General features: G+C 48.5%; 2 protein-coding genes across 2 annotated transcripts in view; one reads left to right on the top strand and one right to left on the bottom strand.

Moving 5' to 3' along the window:
* The window catches only part of FARP2 (FERM, RhoGEF and pleckstrin domain protein 2), a 66,341-nt gene extending 64,494 nt beyond the window's left edge, over positions 1 to 1,847 (top strand). Inside the window, exons 25-27 of the mRNA XM_010178612.1 lie at positions 13 to 120; positions 684 to 835; positions 1,757 to 1,847. Of these exons, the coding sequence (XP_010176914.1) occupies positions 13 to 120; positions 684 to 835; positions 1,757 to 1,847 (351 nt within the window). The remainder of the gene's footprint in view (positions 1 to 12; positions 121 to 683; positions 836 to 1,756) is intronic.
* Positions 1,848 to 7,108: 5,261 nt separating this feature from the next.
* Positions 7,109 to 24,219, bottom strand: STK25 (serine/threonine kinase 25). Its single transcript, XM_010178611.1, is given in 11 exon segments — positions 7,109 to 7,707; positions 9,305 to 9,441; positions 11,768 to 11,839; positions 12,135 to 12,249; positions 13,070 to 13,215; positions 13,431 to 13,616; positions 13,886 to 14,043; positions 15,261 to 15,369; positions 16,413 to 16,469; positions 17,644 to 17,874; positions 24,169 to 24,219. Coding segments are annotated over 11 exon segments (1,302 nt in total). The 3' UTR covers positions 7,109 to 7,667.
* Positions 24,220 to 24,462: the final 243 nt, after the last annotated feature.

The following is a 24,462-nucleotide window of genomic DNA, read 5'->3' as shown; positions in this document are numbered from 1 at the left end:
CTTCTGCACTAGAACCAGCTCTCCGGGTACTTGCTGAGAAAGTTCAAGAACAGCAATGGCTGGCAGAAACTTTGGGTCGTCTTCACCAACTTTTGCTTGTTCTTCTACAAAACGCACCAGGTGAGCAAACGGAGCTGAGGGTCCTTAACACGTTTGGGGATTGGGGGGAACCTGGGGGTCCTTGGCTTTCTGCTCTGGGTGCAGCTCACTGCTATTTGAAGGAGAGCAAGTGGAAGAGGAGCTAGTTTGTGATGAGGCAGGTCTCTGTAAGGCCACGGGCCCTTCTTGCAGAATTTAATCAGTGTTTCCAGTTCTGTTGATGCACTAACCTGAGAGGAAGGGGAAAACGCCTCCTCGTGCAGTGACTCACGGAGGTGAGGAATCAGCGGCTTTTGATCAGGCTCTGCCCATTTCTCTCCTTCCTGGGTTTCAGCACAGTGGAACAGACACTGGGGATTTCTTATGGTGCCTTCAGTGCCTGCTTGGTAACAAGCCGTGCTGTAGTGCAGCCTGTGCCTTTTCATCTCATTAACCCATAAACTGGGTTCATTTGGTTCAGGCTTCTTGTCTGGAGGGCACATTTCTTTTGGGAGGGGTGTTTTAAACATTCACGTCAGGTCTGTGCTTGGAGTCCCAGAGAGGGGATGCCTCGTGCTAAGGACCGGGCTGTTGGGCTCTTCCAGGACGATTACCCCTTGGCCAGTCTCCCGCTGCTCGGCTACACAGTCAGCTCCCCCGTGGAGGCAGACGGCATTCAGAAGGATTACGTCTTCAAGCTGCAGTTCAAGTCCCACGTGTATTTCTTCAGGGCTGAGAGCAAATACACCTTTGAGAGGTAATTTTCTGTCGTCTCTCTCTGTCCTGGTGTAACATGCTTTGAATGCACTGGCTGATCATCCAGAGCCCTCTCCTTGCTCCTCATTACCTCCTAGTCCAAGTGCTCAGCCCCATTAGGTTTCACAAATCAGATTTCTGGGTTAATGAGAGTTCTGGTAAGGATGCTTCTTTTTTCCTCCCAATCTCTGGAAACGGGAGCTACAACACAAGGCTGAGAGCAGCACGTGCAGCGCTGCTTTTCACCTTGCTGCTTTCTCTGTAATTCTGCTCAGCGTCTAAAATCCATCACATACAAACATGTGCAAAGCTTTGCTGTTCCGCTAGCTGCTGAAAACCCTCACACTGCTTTCTGCCATGTGGGATGGTATTGGTGGTTTTGGAGTACGGCTTTATTGAGGTGTCACGTACTCTCCCCTTTCTTGGGAAGGTGTCCCACACTTGCCTGCAGTGTACAGAGCGAGCAGAGTTGTGCTCTTTAATCCACTGGGCTCATATAGTGATTTTGGGGAAAAAATGGCTAATTCACAGTGGATGTTTGTCTTGCTTTGCCTTCTTCCATATGAGCAAGTCTGTTACGTCATTTATTGTAAGAAAAGCAGTCCATTGATTAAAGGCAGTATTTTGTCAGCCTGTCCTCCTTGGTGAATGCTTTCTGTGTACTTCCAAGAGAATGGTGTGCTCCCGTGAGACCGCTCTGGAGCTCAAAGCACTGTGGAGCTGTTTCTTGGACAGGCAGCTGTGTGCTGCAGTGCATTTCTCACATCTCAAGCCGTTCATTTGAAGAGTTAATTTCCTGAAAGAGTTCTAAAAGGTAGAAAATTGGTGAGGTTTGGTGAAAGGGGTACAGCTCGTAACCGAAGGACACGGTTATGCATCTGTCAGTGAGGGGCCAAGCATTTCTCATGTCGTTTCTCACCAGGTGGATGGAGGTGATCAAGAGAGCCACCAGCTCTCCGGCCAGGTCGAGCCTGCTGCTTCCAAGGGATGAGAAGGACGCTCACCGAGACTGAAGTGGGGCAGAGCTGGATCTCTGCTGAAAACACCAACAAAAGAGGCAGGTGGAAACGGGAGTGTCTGGAGTTGAACAAAGAACCAGGAGGCTCATTTCCACCTGGTATGGAAAGTGGGAGCGAGGGAGTTGCAGACGGGGTCACATCCATTCCCAATGGCATGGAAGAGGGTCGAGTCTGTTCTGGCTGAACCTACTTAGAGAGACCCTAACAACCGCAGAGCTCTGGTGTGCACACTTCGTGGAAGGTTTATTGTTCCAGTTGTACCTGTACAGTAACACCCTTGCCTGCCCTGAGGGCAATTGCCACCTTGTTTTTACATTTGGACTGGACGGTCAGTGTCTGTGGGAGGAAAGCAGCAGCTGCCAGGGTGCAGCTGGCTCACAGCTGCTGGTGCTGGGGCATGCTGGCTCCCCGAAGTTCCTGTCCGCTGATGCTCGGCATCGTCGGCTCTACAACTGCCAGCTTGCTGCTGTTAATGTCAACCTGCTGGCACAGCCATCTCAGACTAATGAGGGAGCCCCAGCTTAAACACAGTTCATTTTGAACAGAAACTGCAGCTCTTGGAGGACAACGCTGCTCTTTGGGAACTGCTGTGGCAGCAATTATTCTCCAGGGGCAGCAGGAAGACTGAACCTCTGCTGAGGTTTTGGTGTATCATGGGTTGGTACAGGTAGGGTGCATGGTTTTCACTCGGAGCTTGGCTGTGGCACACGCTGAGAGGGTCAATCGCCGTTCTCCTATCACAGCTCGAGTTTCTTTATCCTGTAGTAGGCATTACTTAAGGCATGGGATGGCAAACGCACTCCGCCCTGATGTGGGTGATGTTCTCAAGGCATTTAAGCAATGCAGGAGAAACAGCTTCTCTGAAAGTCACTGTTGCTTGTGCTTGTATCACACAAAAGACTTCTGAAAATCCCTATTCTTAAATTTGGGGTGGAATCCATCTTCCATTTCTCATGAAGGTGTAAAAGTCACTGGATTCCAGATGGAGCATTAGCGTCTGTGGACTCTATTAAAAGTCTCTGTATTAAATCTGGACTGTTTGCAGTTTGTTCTGTTTTTGTAAAGCTGTCACCTCTGGTTGCCTCCACAGAAGGACTGAAGTAAGCTAAGCGCCACAAAATGCTGTTGGACGTGGCTTTGATGGGCTCTAGGGACTCTGCTTCTATATTAGAAAAGTATTTGTGTATTAGAAGAAGGAACAAAGAAGTGGTGTAGTGAAAGAAAAAAGAAAGTGTTGCGTGTTGAGAGGATGGAGGAATGTGAAGATCCTGGGAAAACGGGCAGTGCAGAGGCCGTGTGCATTCCCCGAAGCTGTTTCAGGTCCTGTGCAGATGAGGACTGCAGGGAGGGGGCTCCAGAGGGATTTTCCAGACGCCTTCAGGAGTGACTGCAGATCCAGCCTTCACTACCGCTGTCACAACAATCATTGTCCCGTGTAAGTTAAATGTACTTAATTTATTAGTGTCTTCCTTTTTTAAAAGTAACTGTTGCAGGTGTACACGTGTGGATTGACTAGCTATGTTATAATGCAGCTGAATATGACTGTTGAAAGTAAATAGCATCTTGGTATAAAACTATGTCAGCCTCTTATTCCTGAGCCCGTCCCCAGCCATGGCGATGCTCCTGGGAAGACGGGCAGCATCTGCGCCGCAGCATTTGCTTTTCCTCAGCACCGAGTGCCGAGGTTCCACACTGTTGGTGTGCTCTGGCGCGTGTGTGTTACGAGAGGAGACCTGGCCCACAGCCAGGCGTGACAAGGACAGGCGAGCAGGAGGAACGGGTGTTTCTGCAGGCATGGTGTTTTCTGCCTGGGGTGCAATAGCCTGGCATTTGGTCCTGGTGTTTCTAATTTTTATTTTTTCTGCTTACTCTTAACATCAGCTAGGCCTTGTCTAAATTACCTCCATAAATCAGCTGTCAATCTCCATACTCCTGTGTGTTGAAGATCAGCCCGACATGTACCGGGTGGTACAGGGGACAGAAGGGACAGTCCAAGCCGCAATGCAGAGGCTCGGCTTTTGTACGCTCCCTTGCAGGCTCCAGCCGAGTCTCTTCCCTTGCCACTTGTTTTTCTGTCTCCTATCCCAGGGAATGCTACTTTAGCTGTTAACACAAGAAAATACCTTCTGACACCTAAAAAGTGATCAAAGGACACAGTGGAAGGCTGCACTCTGAGGGTTAAGTTGGTGCCTGTCTGGGCACTTATGCGGCCAATCCAGGCTGTTGAACACCTACGCTTTTGTTACCCCCCCAACACCTCTGTGCAGCAGAACAGTTCTGTTCCAGCCCCTGTTACAGGGAGATGCACTGAGCAGGAGTCCTGCCTTAAGAGTTTTTGGGCAGTCAAGGAGCATACGACCCTTTAGCTGCTCACTTGCTTAACTGCAGCTCAGTACTTCCTATGTTGAAGATGAGCGTGCTGTCTCCTCCTGAAGGAGCCTCTGGCGTTAGCTGAGAAGAAACTGAGAAGGGCGCAGGCAGCAGAAATCCCTTCTTGGGTGGAGAAGACCAAACTCAAATGTGTCTGCATTTAAAATGTAGGAGCACGGGCTACAAAAGCCAGAAACTTCACTGCTCCTGGCAAAACCGCTTACCTCTCACCTTACAAGCTTTCAAACAGAGGAGGATTTCAGTGGCGTATGGGTTCTGCTGTGAAATACCATGTGGGATTTTGACTTTACCAGAACTTTGCAGGAGTATTCTTGTGTGTTTGTTACACTTATGAGTAGTTTCCTTAACGAGCATGAGGAAAGAGCAGAATACACCTGGGCCTTAAGTGTTAGTTCTTGCTTAGCAGGAGGTAACGTTAAGGGAAGAGACAAACCCATGCTCTTGGGACCTCATGGCTTGATATCGCAGAACCAACTGTGACCTTCAACTTTATCACAGAGTGGTTTGGGTGGGAAGGGGCCTCAAAGCCCCCCCAGTCCAACCCCTGCCATGGGCAGGGACACCTCCCACCAGCCCAGGCTGCTCCAAGCCCTGTCCAACCTGGCCTTGGGCACTGCCAGGGAGGGGGCATCCACAGCTTCTCCAGGCAACCTGGGCCAGGGCCTCACCACCCTGAGAGTGAAGAATTTCTTCCCCATGTCTCATCTACCTCTCCTCTATTTCAGTTTAAAGCCGTTACCCCTCATCCTATCACTGCAGTCCCTAGTATAGAGCAAGGACAGGCACCCACAAGGTTTTAAACACACACTTAAAGTGGCATCTCCAAAGTGTTTATCCTGTAACTGCAGTCACATGCCCACAGTGCAGGGCTGCTGGAAATCACCTGGGCCAAGCCCCTGCTCAAGCAGGGCCACCCCTCAGCCGGGTGCCCAGGACCATGTCTGGGCAGATTTTGATCAACCCCAAGGATGGAGACTCCACCACAGCTCTGGGCAGCCTGGGCCCCTGCTTGGTCACTCTCACAACTGCAATGGGAGAAGGATGAGGGCAGAGGTGTCCTGGTATCAGCTTTTACAGTCAAAACGGAGTCTAAACACTGCAGATCAATCAACAAACTCCAGCAAAAACTGCACCAAAGCATTCTCCAGAGTACAGCTGAATGCCCTCCTTGCACAAGAAGTATTTAAACAGGTCACTGAGGCAGGAAGGTACAAGGGAAGACCAAGTAGGCAGCACAAACAGTACAGCTTGAAGAAATACATTTTTCCCTAATGATACAAAGTTACACCAACCTCATTTGTTTTGTTACTTTATTGAAAGTGGCAGATCCCTTTCAATGTTTTTAAAAACTAAAACCACTGTTGCTTTGAATACTGGATGAAGTTTGTGGGAATTGTTTCCTTTAAAAACTTTACTCATTACACTGCAGTGCACATGAGTAGTAAGACAAGGTACCTTATTGACACAATTTGCTACCGTCAGGAACAGCAACTTTAAAAGCAGCAGAAGCCCTTCAGCTGCCTTCCTGCTGGACTGCAGCCTCTGCCTTCCACCTCCATACTTTTCTTGTCTATATGTTAACTCCTGCTTCTGAGGACAACAAATGGGTTTGTTCTGTTCTTCATAAGCACAGGCTCTGAGATGGTTCTCACCAGAGACGCCACCCTGCAGCAGATCTCCAGCGAGACCGAACAGCAGCACCTCTTCTCCACCGGATGAGCTGATGGGGCTTGCTGAGCCTGCATTTATCCGTCAGAGAGGAAGGGTAGAGGATAGCCACGAGCTAAACACTGCACACCAGGACGAGGGGATGCGTGGTCCTTTTAGCCCAGCACTTACCATCTGCAGGTCTGAATCACAGTACCAAAACCCAAGCCTTGTTACTAACAAAGCGGCCTCCTATTTTAAAAAAAATGCTGAACAGCTACAGCTTTTGTTCTCCGTGGCTTTGGGGTGAGCCACATCATTCACACACAAATGCCCAGACAGAAAGAGCTGAAGATCTAAGGTCTTGCTGACTTAATGGGAATATCTTTACAATCAGAGAGCAGGTCTCTAAGCAACCAGCTATAATAAGTTATTTTCCTAAGTCTATTGTTCTAGACCTTTAAAGTACAGATTTAGGATCTGTGCATTTACCTGAATTAAAGATCTGCTTTACAAACTAGTATTACACAAAGCAAAGCTAGTTGGGGATGGCTCCACCGGAATTCCTTAAGCAGCCAATGCGGCAGCAGATGCTCTTAATTTCTCTGCTAGCGAACACCACTGCAGCTTGTGAACTGGAGCAGAGCCCTGGCTTTAACGAGTTTAGATCCCAGACTGAAAGAAGAGCCAGAAAGGGAAAGCTGAGAAGGGGATGGAGGCCGAGACCAGCTTTTGCGAACCCCACCACACCACAGGGATACCACTGCACCATCCCATTTACACCTTTCTGTAGAGAACAGGTACCTGCTGCGCAATGGCCATCTGCCTTCCGACCTGAAGCCTTGTCAGCGCCTTTGACTGTTGTGTTCCCCCTCAGCCCCCTTTTTTTAATCCTTCTGCAACATTTGGGCACACACAGTTGGTGTCTGCTCAGCTCAGCGACCAGGACTGCCAAAACCTGCGTATCCAGTTGCTTCAGTAGCAGAAAGCAGCAAGGACAGGAACTCCACCAGCTCCCAAACCAAATGTAACCACTTTGCCCTCCAGTCCTTGGCCACCCAAGGCAAGTTCTGCTGTTGCTGGAATGAGATGAACCAAGGCCTAACACAGAACGATGTCCCAGAGCCAGAGAGAGCACGGTCAGCAAACCCATCCTCCTGTGAGATGACAAGCTGGGGAAGAGCAGCAGCCTATTAGCTCAGCTGCTGCTGTACTTGAAAGCTTTTTGTTCCTTGTGTGTGAAGGAGCTGAAGCAATCCTCCAGAACAACTGGAGAGCTGCTCTGACTTTCCTAGAGGCTGTGACACATGGAGAGCTTCCAAATATACCTGCACTCACACACGACTGCTCAGAAACACTTCTTGGGGAAGGGCAGGAGGCTAAACCCATCAGACTCGCCTTTGAAATGCATCTCAATGGCAGAGAATCTCCCTCTTTCCCAGCAGCCAGCCATTTACCAATAACAAGCTGTGAATCAAACCAAGCCAAAACAGATACATCCATAGGGAAACAATTAAAAACTGCATTGATTACATTTGTAAAAACAATTAGACCACCCATCTCGGGTTCCGCAAAAGGTCTAAATTGTACTTGCATTGCAAACCCCATCCTGGGTTATCATGGAAACACGTAGAATATGAAGGCTCTGAAATGCCTTGGAGTCCGTAACACAGCGTTACACCCGACAGCGGATGGTGGTCTGGATTAGAGATGTAGTTCTTATGAAGCTGGAAAAAAATCCTTGCCCCCTCGGAACAGCAGCAGGGAACGTCAGTGTCAGCGGGCAGAGGTCAGGTGGTTCCGACTGTGTGAAAACCTGCAAGAAAGAGCGGGTGGAAGGGGTCACTGCTGGCCGCTTCAAGCCCTCGCCTGGAAGACGGCCCCCGCGCGCCGTGGACGAAAAGGGAAGCCTGGATGCGTTTGTCCCCACTCCCATTGCCGCTACCAGTTTTCTAGATAAAGAAGTTTTGAAAGAAAACAACAGCAATTTCACAAAAAGCCAAGGGGGCACTTTTTTTATGCCTTTAAAACTCAATTTGAGGCTAATAAGAAATTCTGAGCTCTAGTGCTTTACAGTAAGAAACCAACCAGGCCCTCTGAGGCTTTGCAAACCTCCACACAACCAGTCCCTTGCGCTGTCCAGTTGTGCCACTTCTAGGCTGAGAGAAACGAATGACGCTGAGGCAGCTGCCCCGCAGAGCCCCCAGTGCACTTCTGAGAGTCCCTCCTGCTCAGCTGGAGGCTGAAGTTTTGCAGGCATCACCAGGATGCTTTCTGTGACCTCTGTGGCTCAATCAGATGAGACAAGAGCATTTTCTTCCCAACTTTAAGTGATTCTTGATGAGGGGCCTAAACAGACCCAGAGCATATTTGCTGGAAAGCTTGAGTGACTTGGTAACAGAAAGCAAGCGTCAAGGATGGCCAGTATTTTCAGTTCTCAATATCTCAGGCTGTTTGCTTAACAGCACCTGATGGATACTTGAGCTACAAGGCACAAATTACGACAGCTTAAACCCGTCAGAAATAAGTGCTTAGAAAGCCCAAGTTCAAGGGTGTAAAGACTGTAAAGCTTGGGTTGTATTTACATTAGTGATCAGAGCACAGAATGGCTCCTTTGGTCACACATACAGCAGAACACTTCACTTCCAGCCTTCTGACCAGCAAGAAGTTAAGTTTCTCTGCTAGTGTGGAAAGGGCGAGATTTACGATAGCCTGCTGGGAAAGGGAGAAAAGCCAAATTAATGTTAAACAAAGCCTGATAAACCTGTGATCAGGATCTGACACTGGTGCCTGCCCTACACAGATGTGACTGAACTTGGTGCCAGCAGCGGAGGCAAGTTTGATGGAAAAGAACTGAATTCTACCAGACTGCGCTCCTTCACTGGCTCCATAAGCAATTCACTTCAGGACAAATAGTTTCCTGCTACCTGAAGCTGGGCAAGCAGAGTGACTGGCTGCACGTCGTGCTGTGAAGCACATTCCTTGCAATGAAACAGGTACTCATGATTCCAGAAGTGATCCCAATGACATTTTGCATAGTCCTCACTACCTGGGTAATGGGATCAGTAGGACGTCATATACATATATATATATATATACACGTATATACATATATATACACATATGTGCAAGATGAAGGTGAACAGCAGCATCTTCCTGTGCTCTGCAACGTTCACCTACACCACAAAACCAGTTCAGTGTGAGAAAGGACTTCTGAGGCAGGAAGAACTGCTTCCATTAACTGAAAAGCAGTTAAAATAAGTGACTTAGGAACTACTAGGTCAGCCATCATCAATATTTACTTTCTGTGTGCCTTGCCTGCTCAGTATGAACCTTTAACACAGTGATGGAGTGTGACAATGGTTCGGTTTGCTGCTGGCTCCACCCCAGCTCACGCTCCAGAGGACACCCACCTTTGTACCCGCTCCACCATGTGTGCTATCAGTTTGTCAGAGATGCCGGGGCAGGACTCCTCAGCCAAGCTGAAGGCATTCTCCAGCTCCTCCATAGCTCCCACGTTGCCTCCAGTCTGCTTGTGCTTATCTTTAAGCTGCAACCCAGAAACAGTGCATTAGTTCCTTATCTCATTGCAGAAAGCACTGGTCAAGCAGTGTAGTACAGACATTAAGTTCCTTTCCCTTTTAGTGTGACTCCACAAGGGTGCGGGTTCTTCTTAAAAAATAAAGAGGAGTTCTTTTAGTGGGTCAGGAAGATGGAGGTCCAGTGTCTGGAGTACAGACTTTCCTCCAGGTACTATGGAGGAAATGAAGTCCTTAACAAACAGGCCCTGATGGACTCTTAAACAAACTAAAAGACATTAGAAATGGATCAACAGTCCTGAAAATCCATAAGCAGTAACAGAAGAAAGACCTTCAGCTGTATCAGAACCAGTACCGTCACCTTTGCTGCTAATGACAGCTCAGCACCCACACACACACAAAGGCTCGCAGACAGGTAGGGCAGAAAATAACAGGAGTTTGTTACCACCATTTATAGTAGCCACAAAAAAAGTCTGAGTTGCTTCTAGTGACTGGGAGGCTGAGGGAGACCCCTGCCACACTCCAGATTCTGAGCCACTTGACCTCCAGTGCTGCACCCCAAGAGAGAGCTCTCTCCAAGGGAACAGAGCCCACATGCACAGACCCCCACGTGCAGAATCTGACCTAGATGAAAAGCCTCAGTTCACACCTATCGTGGTGAGCGTGCTCCAACTGGGCCTCACAGCCAGGAGTCTGCTTGCATGTGGCCCCGGTTGTTATTTTGCAATAGCTGAACCTGTCATTAAGGACCTTGTGACGGGTCAGCGACGATGAGCCTGAAGGAGTTGACGACTGGAAAACCCACAGCCCCATCCTCTGCAGCATTTCCCCACCTCCTTCACACAAGCAGCTCATGTGGCAGCCCCTTCCCTCGTGTGCATCATTGGACAACGAGCTGAACAAAAATCAAACTTCTCTGTCGAACAAGCAATGTCTGTCAGCTCGCCACTGTCCAGTTCAATTAAGCTTCCGTTAGACTATGCTGATTAAAAGGCTTTACATAAGCCTCACAGTTCTTTGCCTGCAATTCTAGGATCAGCCTTTCCTGTTGTTGGAGCTCACCTTTTCTCCATGGTCCATGGAGCAGGACAATGGGAATGCTAATCCCCAGCTGCAGCCGTCCCTGTGCTCCAAGTTCCCCACTGGAAACAAACGGTTCCTAGCCAGAAAGAGTGGCTGCCTCTTCACAGGGGCAATTGCTCACCAACAAAGCCTCAGCTGTGGGAGCACCTTGCATACACCTCTGCTCCTTCAGAAGTGGCAGGGGGCATGGAGCGCAACTATTACACATCAAGGACACAGATTTCTTCGGCCCAAAATAGTTGTGATGCTAAAGCCAAAGACTTGATTTGACGTCTACCTGATCAAAGACTGCCCGCCTCAGAGCCAAATGAGACGCAGGCTCTGTCCTGCAGGTAAAGATGCCCATTTATCATCAGCCTTTGATGCCAAGCCACTGACCTTTAGCTTGCCCAGCAGCCTGTGAGGTGAGCAGTCTGTGTTATGCTGCCACTCTCCACTGCAGAAGAGCTGTCTGGAGGTCAGCAGGGGGTTAGAGAGCTGTATTGCACAAAGCCTTTTATTCACCACTTGGCCCTCCAAGCCCAAATACCTCCCCTTCTGTCCTGCCTGGAAAGCAGGTTTCCAGATCTGCAGTTGCCCACATCTGTGTTAACGACCCACCGTGGGTCATTTTCAATATTAACATTCAATAATACACATGCAGGGAGGCCATATAAAAGATTACGAACAACATCTCACTAAGATTTCAATTCACAAAGCTCAGCTTCAGCCCTTTTATGGAAAGGGGTGATCAAAACCTAGCAGGTCTAAGAGGCACTAACACAACAGTGAGAAGGAGCAAGCCTGCTGATGGTAGGAAACTAGAACTGAAAAGGACAACACGCGCAACCAGCAGTGAAGCAGATTTCCTACTTGGAGAAAACTTTTCTTCCAACCCCTGAAGCCTGTAAACAGTGGTCCTTTATGATTATCATCCTCTTCTCCTCCCTTAAAACGTCACCCAGCTGGAAAGACAATTCAGCACTCTGCTGATGCAGACACTATCCAATAATTAACGGTAGCTTTACTTCAACTCCACAGCCCCACCCAGAACACAGGGCAGGGAAACAGAGGGAAAAGAGAGGACACTCCAGGGATATATTCACTTTCCTAACGTGCAGTATAGACCTCTGATCAGCAGCATCAGTGCTTCATAGTCCCTTAACCCTACTAGGTACCTCACCCCACCTCCCTTCTCCAAATTCTTCCCATGTACTTATCCATGTCAGGTATCTCTTCATCTCCAGACGCCACAGACACCAAGGTTATACTCACCTCCCCAAAAACTGGGTGAACAAGCGTGGAGAGACACTGTGACCGTGGTTGCCTCTTGATGGGCTCAGTAGGCTAGAAAGCAACATGAAAAGAAGTTACAAGCACAGGCAAAGGCTCCCAGGGCACGCAAACTATCAAGTCTTCAGTAAATTCACAGCACCTTAATGGCAGCCCCCTCACCAGGTCTCAGGAAAGCCACAGACTGCAGTACTTGATGATGTGGAAGAGGCAACTCTGGGGCACTGGCCCTTGATACCAGACTAAAGTGAATGTTAGACATGAGCACGAGTGACTGCTCACTTCCCCAAGACCTTCAAAAGCTTGTGTTAGTTCAGTCCACTTCTGAAGGAACGGATGGCAAACTGACCTTCTGGGATCCGTGAAGAGCCATTCCTTTGTGCAGCTTGCTCAAGGAGTTGGGGCGAATGGTTGGTGGGAATGTCCAGATTGGACCCTGGTCTCCATCTTCTGTGTCGCCATCACTGCAAATGAAAAGGGGAGGGTCAAGACAAAGCCTCAGCTTCACACACTGGGTGTTTTACCCATGCATTCCCATGCACAAGCTTCCTGCCACCTGACTGTCACAGCACCACAGAGATCTGAGCGAAGTGCTAGATCATGTTTCCAAATCACCACAACTACCTTTCTGCTCTAGCCAGCTTTAAGACAGTTGGAAGTGCGAGTTAAATTCAGAAGAATTTCAACCCAATCCAAGCTCACAATTCCAGGGGTCAGGCTTACATGTTGCAAGCCAATCTCCCAGAGTCACTGGTCACTTCAGTCACTGCCACTAGAGGTGAAGAGCAGCTCTGCGAAATCAGCCTAGCAACAAAGTGCTCGTTCCTCTCCCAAGGCTCGCAGCCTCATTACCCTCCACACCAGCAGCAAAGGTCTCTACCCATGAACACACAAACCCACATACACAGCTGCTGCCAGTGTCACTAAAGCCCTCTTTGAAAGGCAACAGATTTAACCAAATGTGTATAAAATACAGGTATCAAGAGCCTTGTTTTACTAGTGATGCACAGGATGTTTCTCATTATTACTTCTGATTCCTTACACTCAGCAAAGAGATGCTACAGGCTAAGACTAGAAGGGAGTACCAAGTCCCACTGACCAGGTGACAGCCTGTTTCTTCAGGCAGCCATCATCTGCTCCCACAGACAGATGCTCACAGGTCTCCCTGAGCTACTGTAACATCTCCAACCCAGGTAGGGGAAAGGAGAGGAGCTGCTTACAGTGGACTACCCCAGCGCGCACAGGGTATAGCGGGGCACCCCTCCATGCAGAACGTGTACGTACATATCGGAATCGCCAGAACTGGAGTCTTCTCCATGGCCCTCTGACTTCCAGCGCTTGAATCGATCTATCAGCTCCATTAGGAATGAGGTTTTCTTGGTGTAGCGTGTGATGAACTTGTGCTTTAGCAACTCTTTAGCTGTCGGCCTCTGGAGCAAATAAGGAAAGCATGCTACATCTAACCATCTCTGTACACTAAACACACGAGCGCACTGACTTCAATTCTTGCCAGGCTTGCCCGTGTGTTCTGAAAGCTCCGTACTTCTTGCTCTCCCAGAGCCTTGCACCAAATGTCTTCCCATTAAATGAATCTTTGGCCCCTGTTATACTCTACCCCAATTTACAGGTGGACAGCAATACTCACAAATCTAGGATCCTTATTGAGGCAGGCTTCCACAAACTCCTTGAAGGGCTTGCTGTGGTGACCTTCAAGTGTTGGAGGGTTATTTTTGGGGATCAGGAAGAGAACCCTCATAGGATGCAAGTCAGAATTTGGAGGCTCTCCTTTTGCTAGTTCAATGGCTGTAATTCCAAGGGACCAGATGTCTGCCTGAAAGAGGAGCAAGAACAGTGACAGCACAGAACAGCAAGGAGCAATTCTGCAACATGGACGCATGCAACTTTAGCACAGCTGAAGGCCTGATCACATAAAATCAGATAGGGTGTTTCATGTCTAACAGACTTCTCCAAGAGACCCTGAACTGTAACAGGAAAGTACAACTCTTGTGCCAAACAGGACTTCAAATCCCTGTATTAATCCTAACACCCCCTCATATCTAGTAGCACCAAGCAGCAATCCCCCTCCTGCCCCCAGCTCACCTTGAAGTCATACGCAGACTGTTTGATGACCTCTGGTGCCATCCAGAACGGAGTCCCGACAAAGGTGTTTCTCTTGATCTGTGTGTCTGTCAGCTGTCCAGCCACGCCAAAGTCAGCCAGTTTCACATCTCCTTGTTCCGAAAGCAGCACATTGGCAGCTGTTCACACAAACAAGCACTAAGTTCACTGGTTTCAGAATCCCCTCCAACCCACACAGAACTGACTACTGAGAACGGACCTCCTTTGCCCCAGTGGAAACCCTCAGCTTGGACTTCCAGCCTCAGACTCATCCTCATGCTCTGACTTCTGCTGGGTAATGCAGAACAAGTCCATTCACTGGGCTGGAGCAAAGGGGAATATTTCTAGGGTAGGAGCAAGGAGTAGATGTGAAGGACCACACAATCAACTAGATGTGATTCCTGGCCACACGAAGAAGAGAGGGCGACAATGCCCAAGATACCTCAAACAGTCTCGATTTTTTTTCAGAGCATCATTTGGCACAGGTTAAATAGCAGATCCTTCTAAAGAGCTCACAAGTCCTGGTCTTGTACCATTTCCCACTCACTCAGCTTAAGACAGTGGCTCAGGTTTTGGGATGGGTTTGGTTTTTTCTGTAGGACTACCTACAAACTTTCAGCATTTCCCCACTCTGATGGCAACCGAGTCCTGCATGGCCTGCAGCGCTAGAAACTGTAGTCTCATGTACGCAACACAATCTTTTCCATGTGTCTCCCTGCATGAGGTTTCTCTGCTCTGCTTGCTCGCATACTCTCCTGCCGAGGGTCAGAGCAGTTCACATCCAACCCTGGCCACATCTCCACAGCACTGTCCTGCCGCCCCTCTGCTGTCTGATGCGCTGTGCTCCATGTGAGACTGCTCTTTGGGAGGCAGATGCCAGGTCTCTCTACACTACATACAGCCAATGACTATAAAATTCACTAACATGATGAGCTGACACAAGCTGCCCTAACTTTCTAGGGCAGTGAACCCTGCATGAGGACAGCTCATCTTCACAGTAAGTTATAACCACGATAACCTGCACACACACACTTTGGGCTCCAGCAGTAAAGCCAATGTCCAGACATAACTGAGTCAGCTAAAACCTGAGTGTGCCTTTCATTGCCTCCTTTGCTTTGGCCCCCTGCCTGTCGACTACAAATGGCAGAGAAAGTCTACAGATCCTGTTACTCCAAATTCTAAAGACAGGAGTTGCAGTAAGATGACAAGCATCAGATTCAGAAACAAGCAGCCCAACAGGAAAAGCAGCACTAAGAAACAGTCTTTGAAACCCCTCAGATTACTGCTCTATAATACTTTCAAATCTTATGCTAGTAACATCCCTTAGAAGAAAGAGAGCGGAACACTCTGCTCTTACCTTTGATGTCCCTGTGGATCTTCCTCTCAGAGTGCAGATAATCCAAGCCCTTCAGGATTTCTCTCAGGATAGTAGCTATGTAGGTCTCCTCCAGGGGTCCCGGCTTCAGCTGACAAAGAGCAGAAAGATGACATAAGGGAGGGTGACTGATGCCTTGGATTTTCCAGCCTCTCAGTTTGTTACTCAGAAACCTTGGCCAAGCAGGTGATATTCAGTAGGGAGCACCTACTGCACGCCTGGTGTGCATTCTGTGAGCAGAATGCCAGCCTTTGCACCTGGCCACATTAAATGAAAAATCTTTGGGGGATTTTCTGTTACTAAAGGCTTCCCAGACAAACAGCAGGATGCTCATCTCTTGCTTTGGCCTGGAAATGCAGTGGTGAACACAAGATTTTAACAGTTTCTCCTGTTGAAGTGTCTCTGCTAGCATGCAAGAACTGAACTGCAGCCACTGCAACAGCCCGGAGACAACTTCTACCATCTGGTTGTGAACGATCGTATCAAAACTCTTCTCCTTTCCATCAGTTCTCCTCTCAGTGCAAGAATTGAGGTGCTGTCACTAAGATGACTTCTGCTGATGACAGCCCCCCCACTACACCCTTCCTCCAGGTCAGTGCAGGCTCAGCAGGTTTCACTACACCAGCTTAGTTACTGCTCTGGAAAAACAGGCTTTATTGTCCCAAGGAGAAAAGCAAAATCCTGTGAGAGAAAACAGCACAGCAGAATTTTGCCCATGTGTTTATTCTGCATTTGTATTCCCTTAAAATCTGGGGTAACTTGCTGGACATTATTTGTATTATCAAACACCTGGGAATCCTGGTTGCAGATCAGGTCCCTGCTGAGCTTGATGCCACGCAAGCACTGAACAATGCACGGACTCTTATTAGGTGAAGTATGGATCCACACTGCTCAAAACCAACTGGCTGCTGTCACATTTCAGTGCCCTGGCTCTTCCCATTGTAAAGCAGCAGAGCACACTGGAGAACAGTGCTCTGACAGCTGAGCTCCGTGCAAACACTTCCTGCGCTGTCTGCCCTTCAGGCACAGGGCTGTCAGAGAGCCCTGTGGCAAGTGAGTGTCTGGCCTACGGCATTTCACAAACCAAGGCTCCAGCCAACGTTTTTCATGATCCAGATCTTACCACATACTTACCAAATCCAGGGCTGAACCTCCTCCTAGGTACTCCATGATTATCCACAGCTTAGTGCCCTGCAAGCAAGAGCACAAATCAAGAGCAAAGAGAGTAAGAAAAGCAGGCAGAAAAGTGAAACACCCCCAAGGCAGCAAGACACACAAGTAGTCCTGTACACAATCCAAGAGACGCTGCACACTGCAGCTCTCAGAGGCTTAAGGAGGGAGCTCCCAGTTCCCTCTTTACTGCTGACATGACATTATGGTGGTAGACCGGCCTCCAATACATCTTTCTCTTGGTCTGCAGTTTTACCTGAGCAAGCTTAGTGCTCCAACAGGTACCAGATCACACAACCCACAGAGATAAGCTTATTTTAGGGTTGGAGCCATTGAACTGCACTCCAACAGATCTAGCACATCACCTTCTTGACAATGCCGGGGAGCTCTGCAGCCTTTGACCCCATTAACAGGACTGCCAGCTTGAAAGGTACAATCAGCAAGACATTCTTTTACTCCTCAGAGATTTCTACACTTGGGCTCACAGGGTCCTGGTAGGAGATAAGCAGCAGATCCATGAAATCTGAGCTTGCTTGGTGTTTTCAGTAGAAGACTGAGAAAATGCATTATGGCCTTTGAAAAATACATAAGGAATAATTGGGATCCAAAGAGCTCAAACTGTTTGCTGCAGGCCCAGTGTTAGACACACCTCCAGCAGCCAGCGTGCAGAGGCCACTTCTGATCATTGCAAAGAGCAGCTTCTGCTGGGGATTCCTAAACCTGTTCTCAACAGAAGCAGTATCAGCACTCCTGCGAAGACTCACGTCCTGTTCAAGATCACCGAGAACAGTTTCAAACTCCTCTTCTTCCCAGAGGCATAAAGGTCCCAGTGGTACTACCTTAAAACTGTGGTATTTTGGAAAAGTATTCCACAAACTTCCTCTCAAGAATGGTCAAACCAGGGAGAGGTCAGCCTCTTCAGTAAGTAATTTTCTCCCCAGTGAAGTGCCCTGCTCTTGAGACCACACTGTACCAGCTACCTCATTTCCATGTGTTTGCAAGCGTCTTAAAGCCCAGCCTCCTGCTGAGACCACACAATGCAGTGAGTAGAGCCACTGCTGTTCCTGCTGCCAGGCTGACACTCACAGCTTGGGCACCCTTCAGTGCTGTACGCCACCATCAGCTGCAGCACCCACAGAGAAGCCCACCCTGTTCCCAAACTGCTGGCAAGAGAATTGCCACGGCTGTGTCTTACCTTCAAGTAGGAGCCATAGTACCGGGTGATGTAGGGACTATCACACTGGCTGAGCAACGAAATCTCCTACTGCATGTCCTCAATTTCATCCTCAGCCTCCTCCAGGTCAATGATCTTGATAGCAACCACCTCCTTGGTGCGGTTGTCGATCCCTTTATACACTTCACCAAATGATCCTTTGCCGATCCGTTCCAGCTTGGTGAACAGCTCCTCAGGATCCACCCTGGAGTGCTAAACCCGAAAGCAAGGATGGGAGAGGCCCATGAAGTCCCACGGCTGCCTGCAGAGGACCATGCACACCCACTACAGCTCATCTCCCTGTCTGTGCATCACCTGTGGGGCTTAACTGACCCGAAATTCACATCTCCTAAAAGGTCTCCACGTGCTGAGAAACTTTAAACAGGACATATCCAAAATGAGAAGAACTGAGGAAGCCTTTTACACGGGCTTTCTGCCCCTGCAGACCATAGTGGGGGAGGAAGGGGAGCAAAGCCCAGAAGGAGAATGTCAGCAAGTGTCTCTATGGAAAGTGTCAGCTCCGCTGGGACGGGACTGCTCAATGGCAGGCACCAAACTGGTGCCAAAGCAGCTCCATGAGCAAGCACTTGTCCACACGACTAGAAAGGCAGGCACGGTGTACCAGAACTACACTGCTTTTGAAGATCTGGGTGAGAAAATGGATGTAAGCAAGAGGCCATAGGAAGTTCACAAGGATGCTTCCCTACTCTGCCTTGCTGCATTCAAAGATTGGAATGATCTGGAAGATTTGCACCCTTCCCTGCTTGTTTGAAGGGTGAAATACTCCAGCAATATCAATACAGGTTCACATTAGCTGTCTCCTCTGCTGCAGCCTGGTTTCCAGGCAGCACCCAACCCAGCTCTCTTCAGAAGTTTGCAGAGGGAGCCTTGTGTCTTTTGGAAGGTCAGCAGCAAGGAGGCCAGACGCCTGCCTGCCCCAGAGGGGCCCAGAGAGCTGAACGGACACTCCTCTGCAGACCTGCTTTTCTGGAACAGCCTCTCCTCTGGCTGGCACACCCAGATGCAAAAGCAAATAGCGTTTCCCCCACTGGATAAGCACATCAACTGGGAAGGTACTAACATGATCATCATTGGAGAAATATTGACCTTTCAACAGCAGCTTCAAAGTTAACTCTTTATTAAGATGAGTATGGGCGAGAAAGGGAAGAAATCAGAATTATTTTCTGATGCTATTTTGTTCTGCCCTGCTGCAGACCAGCAGGTCCTGCTCTGCTTCATGCTGCTAAAAGGCTCTTTATGATTAGTTTTTCTGCCTTTTTTAAAAAATAAGTCTAGTTAAAAAAAAAATAATCTGGAAAATATGGTCTGACCTAGAAGCAGCAGCCAAGCCATTACAGCGAGGCTTCCACACCCAGAACGTCTCAGTCTCACCTCCAACACGTCACCCAAAGGAACCGCTCCCTTGCAAGGGCCTTGAGCTGGCAGAGATTGTATCTGAGAGTAGGGCAGCCACAGTTTTCCATCTAACATTGGGTTCTAGCAGCAAACCATCACCAAGCAGCCCCAAGTACTGCTTAATGATTAAGCCAGCCAGTCATTACAGGTTGTTGGTCTTCTGTGCCCTATGCATCGCTATACAGAGTAACCCAAGCCCAGACTGTGCTTTCCAGTCAGCTCACTCAACAGGATTTCCACATGCATTCCAGTCCAAGATGCAGGAGGATAACCAAATATCCTTGTGCATCCATGGCAACCCGCAAACAGGCTGTACTTTAAACAAATGCACTGGAAACAGACTGGAGGGGATATGCAGAGATTAAAGGAACTGGAGGTGCATAACAAGGACTGGAGAGAGGGAGGCGGGGGAAAGGAAGAGGATTTGAGCTTGAGAAATGCCAGGAGACAACATGAGAATGACAACTGCAGCGCAGGGAGAGGAGTCTGGTCAGTCCAGGCTCACAGGAGGCCAGTTTCCACCTCTTGACTGACTCACAGGAAAGGGCAGCAAGGTGGCCCTTGCGGTCACTTACCGCACCGTAAAATGCCACTCACACATCAGCCATTCCACGCATCAGAGCAAAGCGAGAGGAAAAGGATCGTCTCCTAGAAGCACCTGGCTCAGCTGGTAAAGGAAACGCTATCCATATGAATCCTGCAAGAAAACCTTCCTCCCCCCACACATAACTCATTTTTCCATGAGAAAAGACACGGCAAGGTGCAAGGCTCTGCTCCCTTCCTCACCCTGGCATGGCACATCAAAGGATCAGGACTGATTCAAGAGAAAGGACATCAAACATAAGAGCACTGGCTACTGGAGGCACTTTTGGGACAACCACTGTTTTACGCATTGGACTCTGTAATCATGGACAGCTTCATAAACAAGCTTCCGTACTTTAATGTCGGGTTATCCTGTTTTCTGCAGAACAAAGCAGTTCAGTTCGGGGCAGTGAAGGAGACAAACCTTCCTGACAAGCACATGGAAACTTTGCCTGAGGGACTCAGGAAAATGATGCAACTCCAGTGGGCAGAAGAGACAGGCCCACCACATTACGCTGGAACAGGAAGCTTTGTCAGTAGGTACTGGATTTACCTTCTCGGTATGGGTTACTCACTTCAAAACTAATCTGGAAATGCTTCAGAGGTGACAGGGCAAGAGTACGGCTCCGTGGAGGGTGTGAGGATGTGCATCCCTTGGCAGAGTTGCCAAAATCACACAAATCATACCCAGCAGAACAGTAGAGCCATTCCAGCCACGGTCACAGTCTCCTGGATGCCTGCTGCAGACCACAGCCTGCTAATGAATTTCTTCACTTTCTGCAAACAGAGAGGAGGAAATGGGCCCATCCCCAATTCAAGCAGAGCAATGTCTGCCCAGTGAACTACCTTCACCTTGTGAACTACCGATGTTGACACCTTGCAGACATTGCCAGGTGACTTTTCGTGGAAGCAATCCTGACTTCCCATGACAAACTAAGAAGATAAAATGATGCTGGGCTGCGGGACATCTGCTCAAAAACGCTTGTCCATTAGCAAAGTCCCTGTTTGAGCTGCCATGTGGTAACTGCTGCTGCTGAACAAATGTTCAGATCGACGGGCACACACGCCTCGGCACTCGCCAAACAGCAGAACAAATGCAGCTATGCCAGGAACAGAGAGCTGTGCAAGCGCAGTGCTCCGTCAGAAGAGAAGCACACTGCCACACTCCTGCTGGGAGGCCGGGGAGAAGAATGCATTCTGTGCAGCCTGGCTCCCTCCTACCCCAATAAATTTGCACCTGCAGAGCACTGCAACGAGGGGTGTAACAAGCAGGATCTGTTCCTTTTCTAAACATGAATTGATCTCAGTGCCAGTCTTGTTGTTGAATCACCCTGGCTGCAAATCCATGTTCTGGAGCTGCACAGCTACAAACACACCTGAAAAACATCATTAGTAGAAAGTAAAGGAAACCAGATGAAATGCTTTACATGTGCATAAATGAGCAGAGATAACCCAAAGCAGCTTATTAGCAGCTGTCAACTTTGCAACTGCTCACCAGCTTGCTATCTTTCCATTTTCTTCCACATTCACAGAACCCACCAGGGCTGCAAAATGAAGCTCCAGGCCAGAGTCCGAAGAGCTACCCAGCTGCTGCTCCTCGTTCTACCACAACATGTAAATCCTTCAAGGGATGGTCACCTCATTGTACCTTTTTGCTTGACTGAATGTCAAATACAAAGAAGTTCTGGAGCAAAAAGCCTCACGCTGTTTCTCCCCACTGAGAGCAGTCAGACAGTGGAGATAACTCAGTGAGGCATAAAGAGGCTTTGAGGGGAAAGCACACAAAGTACTACCTTGGTTGTACATGCAGGAAGGGGAGGGAATGAGTATGAGGGATGAGGACAATGTGCTCCACTTCTGCCCTCCAGGATCTAATCTCTCAGCACAGGCAAGAAGGATGCTCTGTCATGGCAGGTGTAGGGGTGTTTGCCATCACGACTGGTGATGCCATGTTTTAAAACAGCGCGACTCATTGCAGACATCAGGAATCAAGAACTGCAGTTATGAGACAAGCCTGGCAGCGACACCTGCTTCATGGGGAAAGGATGGGCTTGGCAGCTCTGCCACCTCCAGCTGCAGAGACACGTTATCCACAGCCTTTCAGAGGAGACTGGAGCAGAAGGGTAAATATCTGCCCTCATTTCAAAGCTACTGTCTGGAAAGATAAGCTGCATATTGGGAACAGAAGCAAATGCCCTTTGAACCAGCTCAAGGTCTTCTCTCTGGGATGTGTCCAACTGGAACTCACTCTCAAAACAGTCATATTCAGCATCGCGAGCAAGAGTCACACCTGCGTCTGCTGCACAAACCACAGAGGTGCTTAAACCCTTTGGAAAGTGAGAGTTCCCTGGGCCAGGGCAGGTCAGGATCAGAATTGCTGATTTATCTGGGAGAATTCTGTAACAGAAAAAGTCAAGGCCACAATACTTTAAGAGCTGAAGCTGACTGGGAGTTTGGCAGCCTCCAAAGGTTTATATGGAACTACAGCAGCATTCAGTGTTACTTCTGACTAGAGCATTTTCCAACCAGACAAACACACAACCATCATTTTCCTTTGCCAAACAGTGAAAGGAGGAAGGTGTTTTTAACAAACCTCAGCTACTGACCTTCTTTCCTCCATTGCCTCCTCTGCTCCCCAACTTCCCATCCAGTATTTCCCCGTGTTGTGTGCTACATGCTCACCTCTGGGCAACCAGCAGAGATGTCTGCAGTGGGCACCACGTTCTCTTTGGGGAAAGCAGCTTTGTATCTGGGAACATTTGAAAGCTTCCCTGTCTGTATGAAATCTGTGCACAGCTCTTTTCAACTGCTAAACCTGAGACAGCTTTGAACTTCTGGAGCATAGACAAGAGGAAAATTCACGTTCAACACTTTGAAGCACAGAAATTTGCCTGAGACTCCCAGCTCGCTTCACAGATAGTATTCTTCTGCTTCAAGGGAGTAAAACCTTACTTAGCCACAGAACTTGAGCAGCTTCTTCAAGGTCACATAAGGAACAGCAAAACTAGAAACAGAGCTCGGATCAGAGCTTTAACCACTGAAACACAAACACATTACCTAGCAGACAGAGCTACTAACAAAGAGCAGAGGCCCACCGTGCTGTACGCACACAGCAAAGGGCAGCCAAGAAGAGAGAACACACCAAGTAGCTGAGGCAGGGAAATGGAGGCACAGAGACAGAGCGACTTGAGGATTTGCCTAAGGTAACCCCGCACATCAGCAACAGGACTGGGAATCAAAGGCAAGACAAGCCTCCGACATCCCAGCCCAAGGCTTAGTCTCTCAATTTTGGCAGTACCTCCTGCCACTCCATAAACTGGTGAACAGGCCAATTCCTAGTGCCCTTCCAGCAAGCCCCAGTCACACAGATGACAAGGTCTCATCAAGGATTCCTGCAGAGAGCCAAGGAACGGACATCACAGACTGCTTTCCTAGTGCAGGGCCAGACAGAGGGAGCATGGGATTTCAGAATCTGAGAATGTCTGATATTTGCATAATCCATTCAGAGATGGGGCCACTGATAAGCTTCATTAGTGAGTGCTGTGTACAAAAACACTTCAGAGCAACCTTCTCTGTAGCTACACAACTCAGTCCTCAGCCCTAACCAGACAGTGTCCTTTCCCACTCCTTTCAATCCTCTCCCTGTGCTATGACTCACTCAGGCACTATATTTGCATTTAATTCCATACACACTTTGGGGAAGCAGTTTATGGGAAAGACAGCACACAAACTAAGATGCATTGCAAATCAATTTTAAATCAGAAAAGGCTTGGAGAAAGCATCATCTCAAAACACTAAAGCTTTTATAATTCTACACTTAGAAGCAGAACAGAAAAATGCCAAAAATTCTCACAAAACATGGTTTGACAAGACCTACATTCGGTATCGACATCTGCCAATAATCAAACACACCCCACAACCAATTTCAGAAGACAGACGATTCAAGCCAATACTATTAATGTGGTTTAGCTTTTAGTCCCAAGTCATTACATCATCCTTCCACATGCCTCTTATGAAAATGTCATCACAGCAACAAGATTTAACCACATCCACTGAGGCCAATATCTCTCTCGGAACAGTTAAACGCTCAGTATCAAATATCACCATCTCTTCTACATTAAGGTTACAAGCACTGTTTTTCTTAGGCTACTGTTATGGACCCTTCAGTAAGGTATGTCTGGCACAGCCTGCAAACACAGCTTTTCTGCTTCAATTTCTAGACTTCTCCTCTCTAAAATACTGAGAGCCAATGATTCCTGTCTCCCAGGAAGAGCAAAGTTAACCTCAGAGAAAGGCACCATGCTAGGGGAAGAATTCTCTTTCTACATGGCTGGCAATCTACCACTGTGAGTCCAACACCACCACAGAGTAAGACACAGGTCAATTGGCAAACAAGAGTAAGCCAAGGTGTGTGCAAGAGAGAAAAAAAGTGGCATAAAGTGATTTTCTGAGAGCGTTATGTTTGTTTTTGACACAAGTGTTTAAAACAAATCTTTAATTGCCACTTACCTGGCTGGCAAATTCTCTCAAGTGAGCCATGCCTACAGGATGGTCAGACATCCGCTTCTGCAAGATCAGGGAGGGTGGGGACGCCGTAGCACTGCGGGAAAGCGATGCTTTCTTATCCACTGGTCAACTGTGACAAGCAAGAACACAAAAACTCGAGGTTCTCAGAGCCTGGCTCATTCCTTCGTCTCTTTTCTCCTCAGTTTGCAGGTCTCCTTGAACCTACCGGCCCATTCTAAGCATGCCAGCCCCTCCTTGCAAACCCAGTTTCTCAATTCTTTCCAGACATGCCTGCCA

The sequence above is a fragment of the Mesitornis unicolor genome, unplaced genomic scaffold (assembly GCF_000695765.1).
Source record: "Mesitornis unicolor isolate BGI_N332 unplaced genomic scaffold, ASM69576v1 scaffold13132, whole genome shotgun sequence".
Taxonomy (NCBI): Eukaryota; Metazoa; Chordata; class Aves; order Mesitornithiformes; family Mesitornithidae; genus Mesitornis; species Mesitornis unicolor.
Note: the sequence above shows the minus strand (reverse complement) of the source record. Positions and strands in the feature narration are given on the sequence as shown.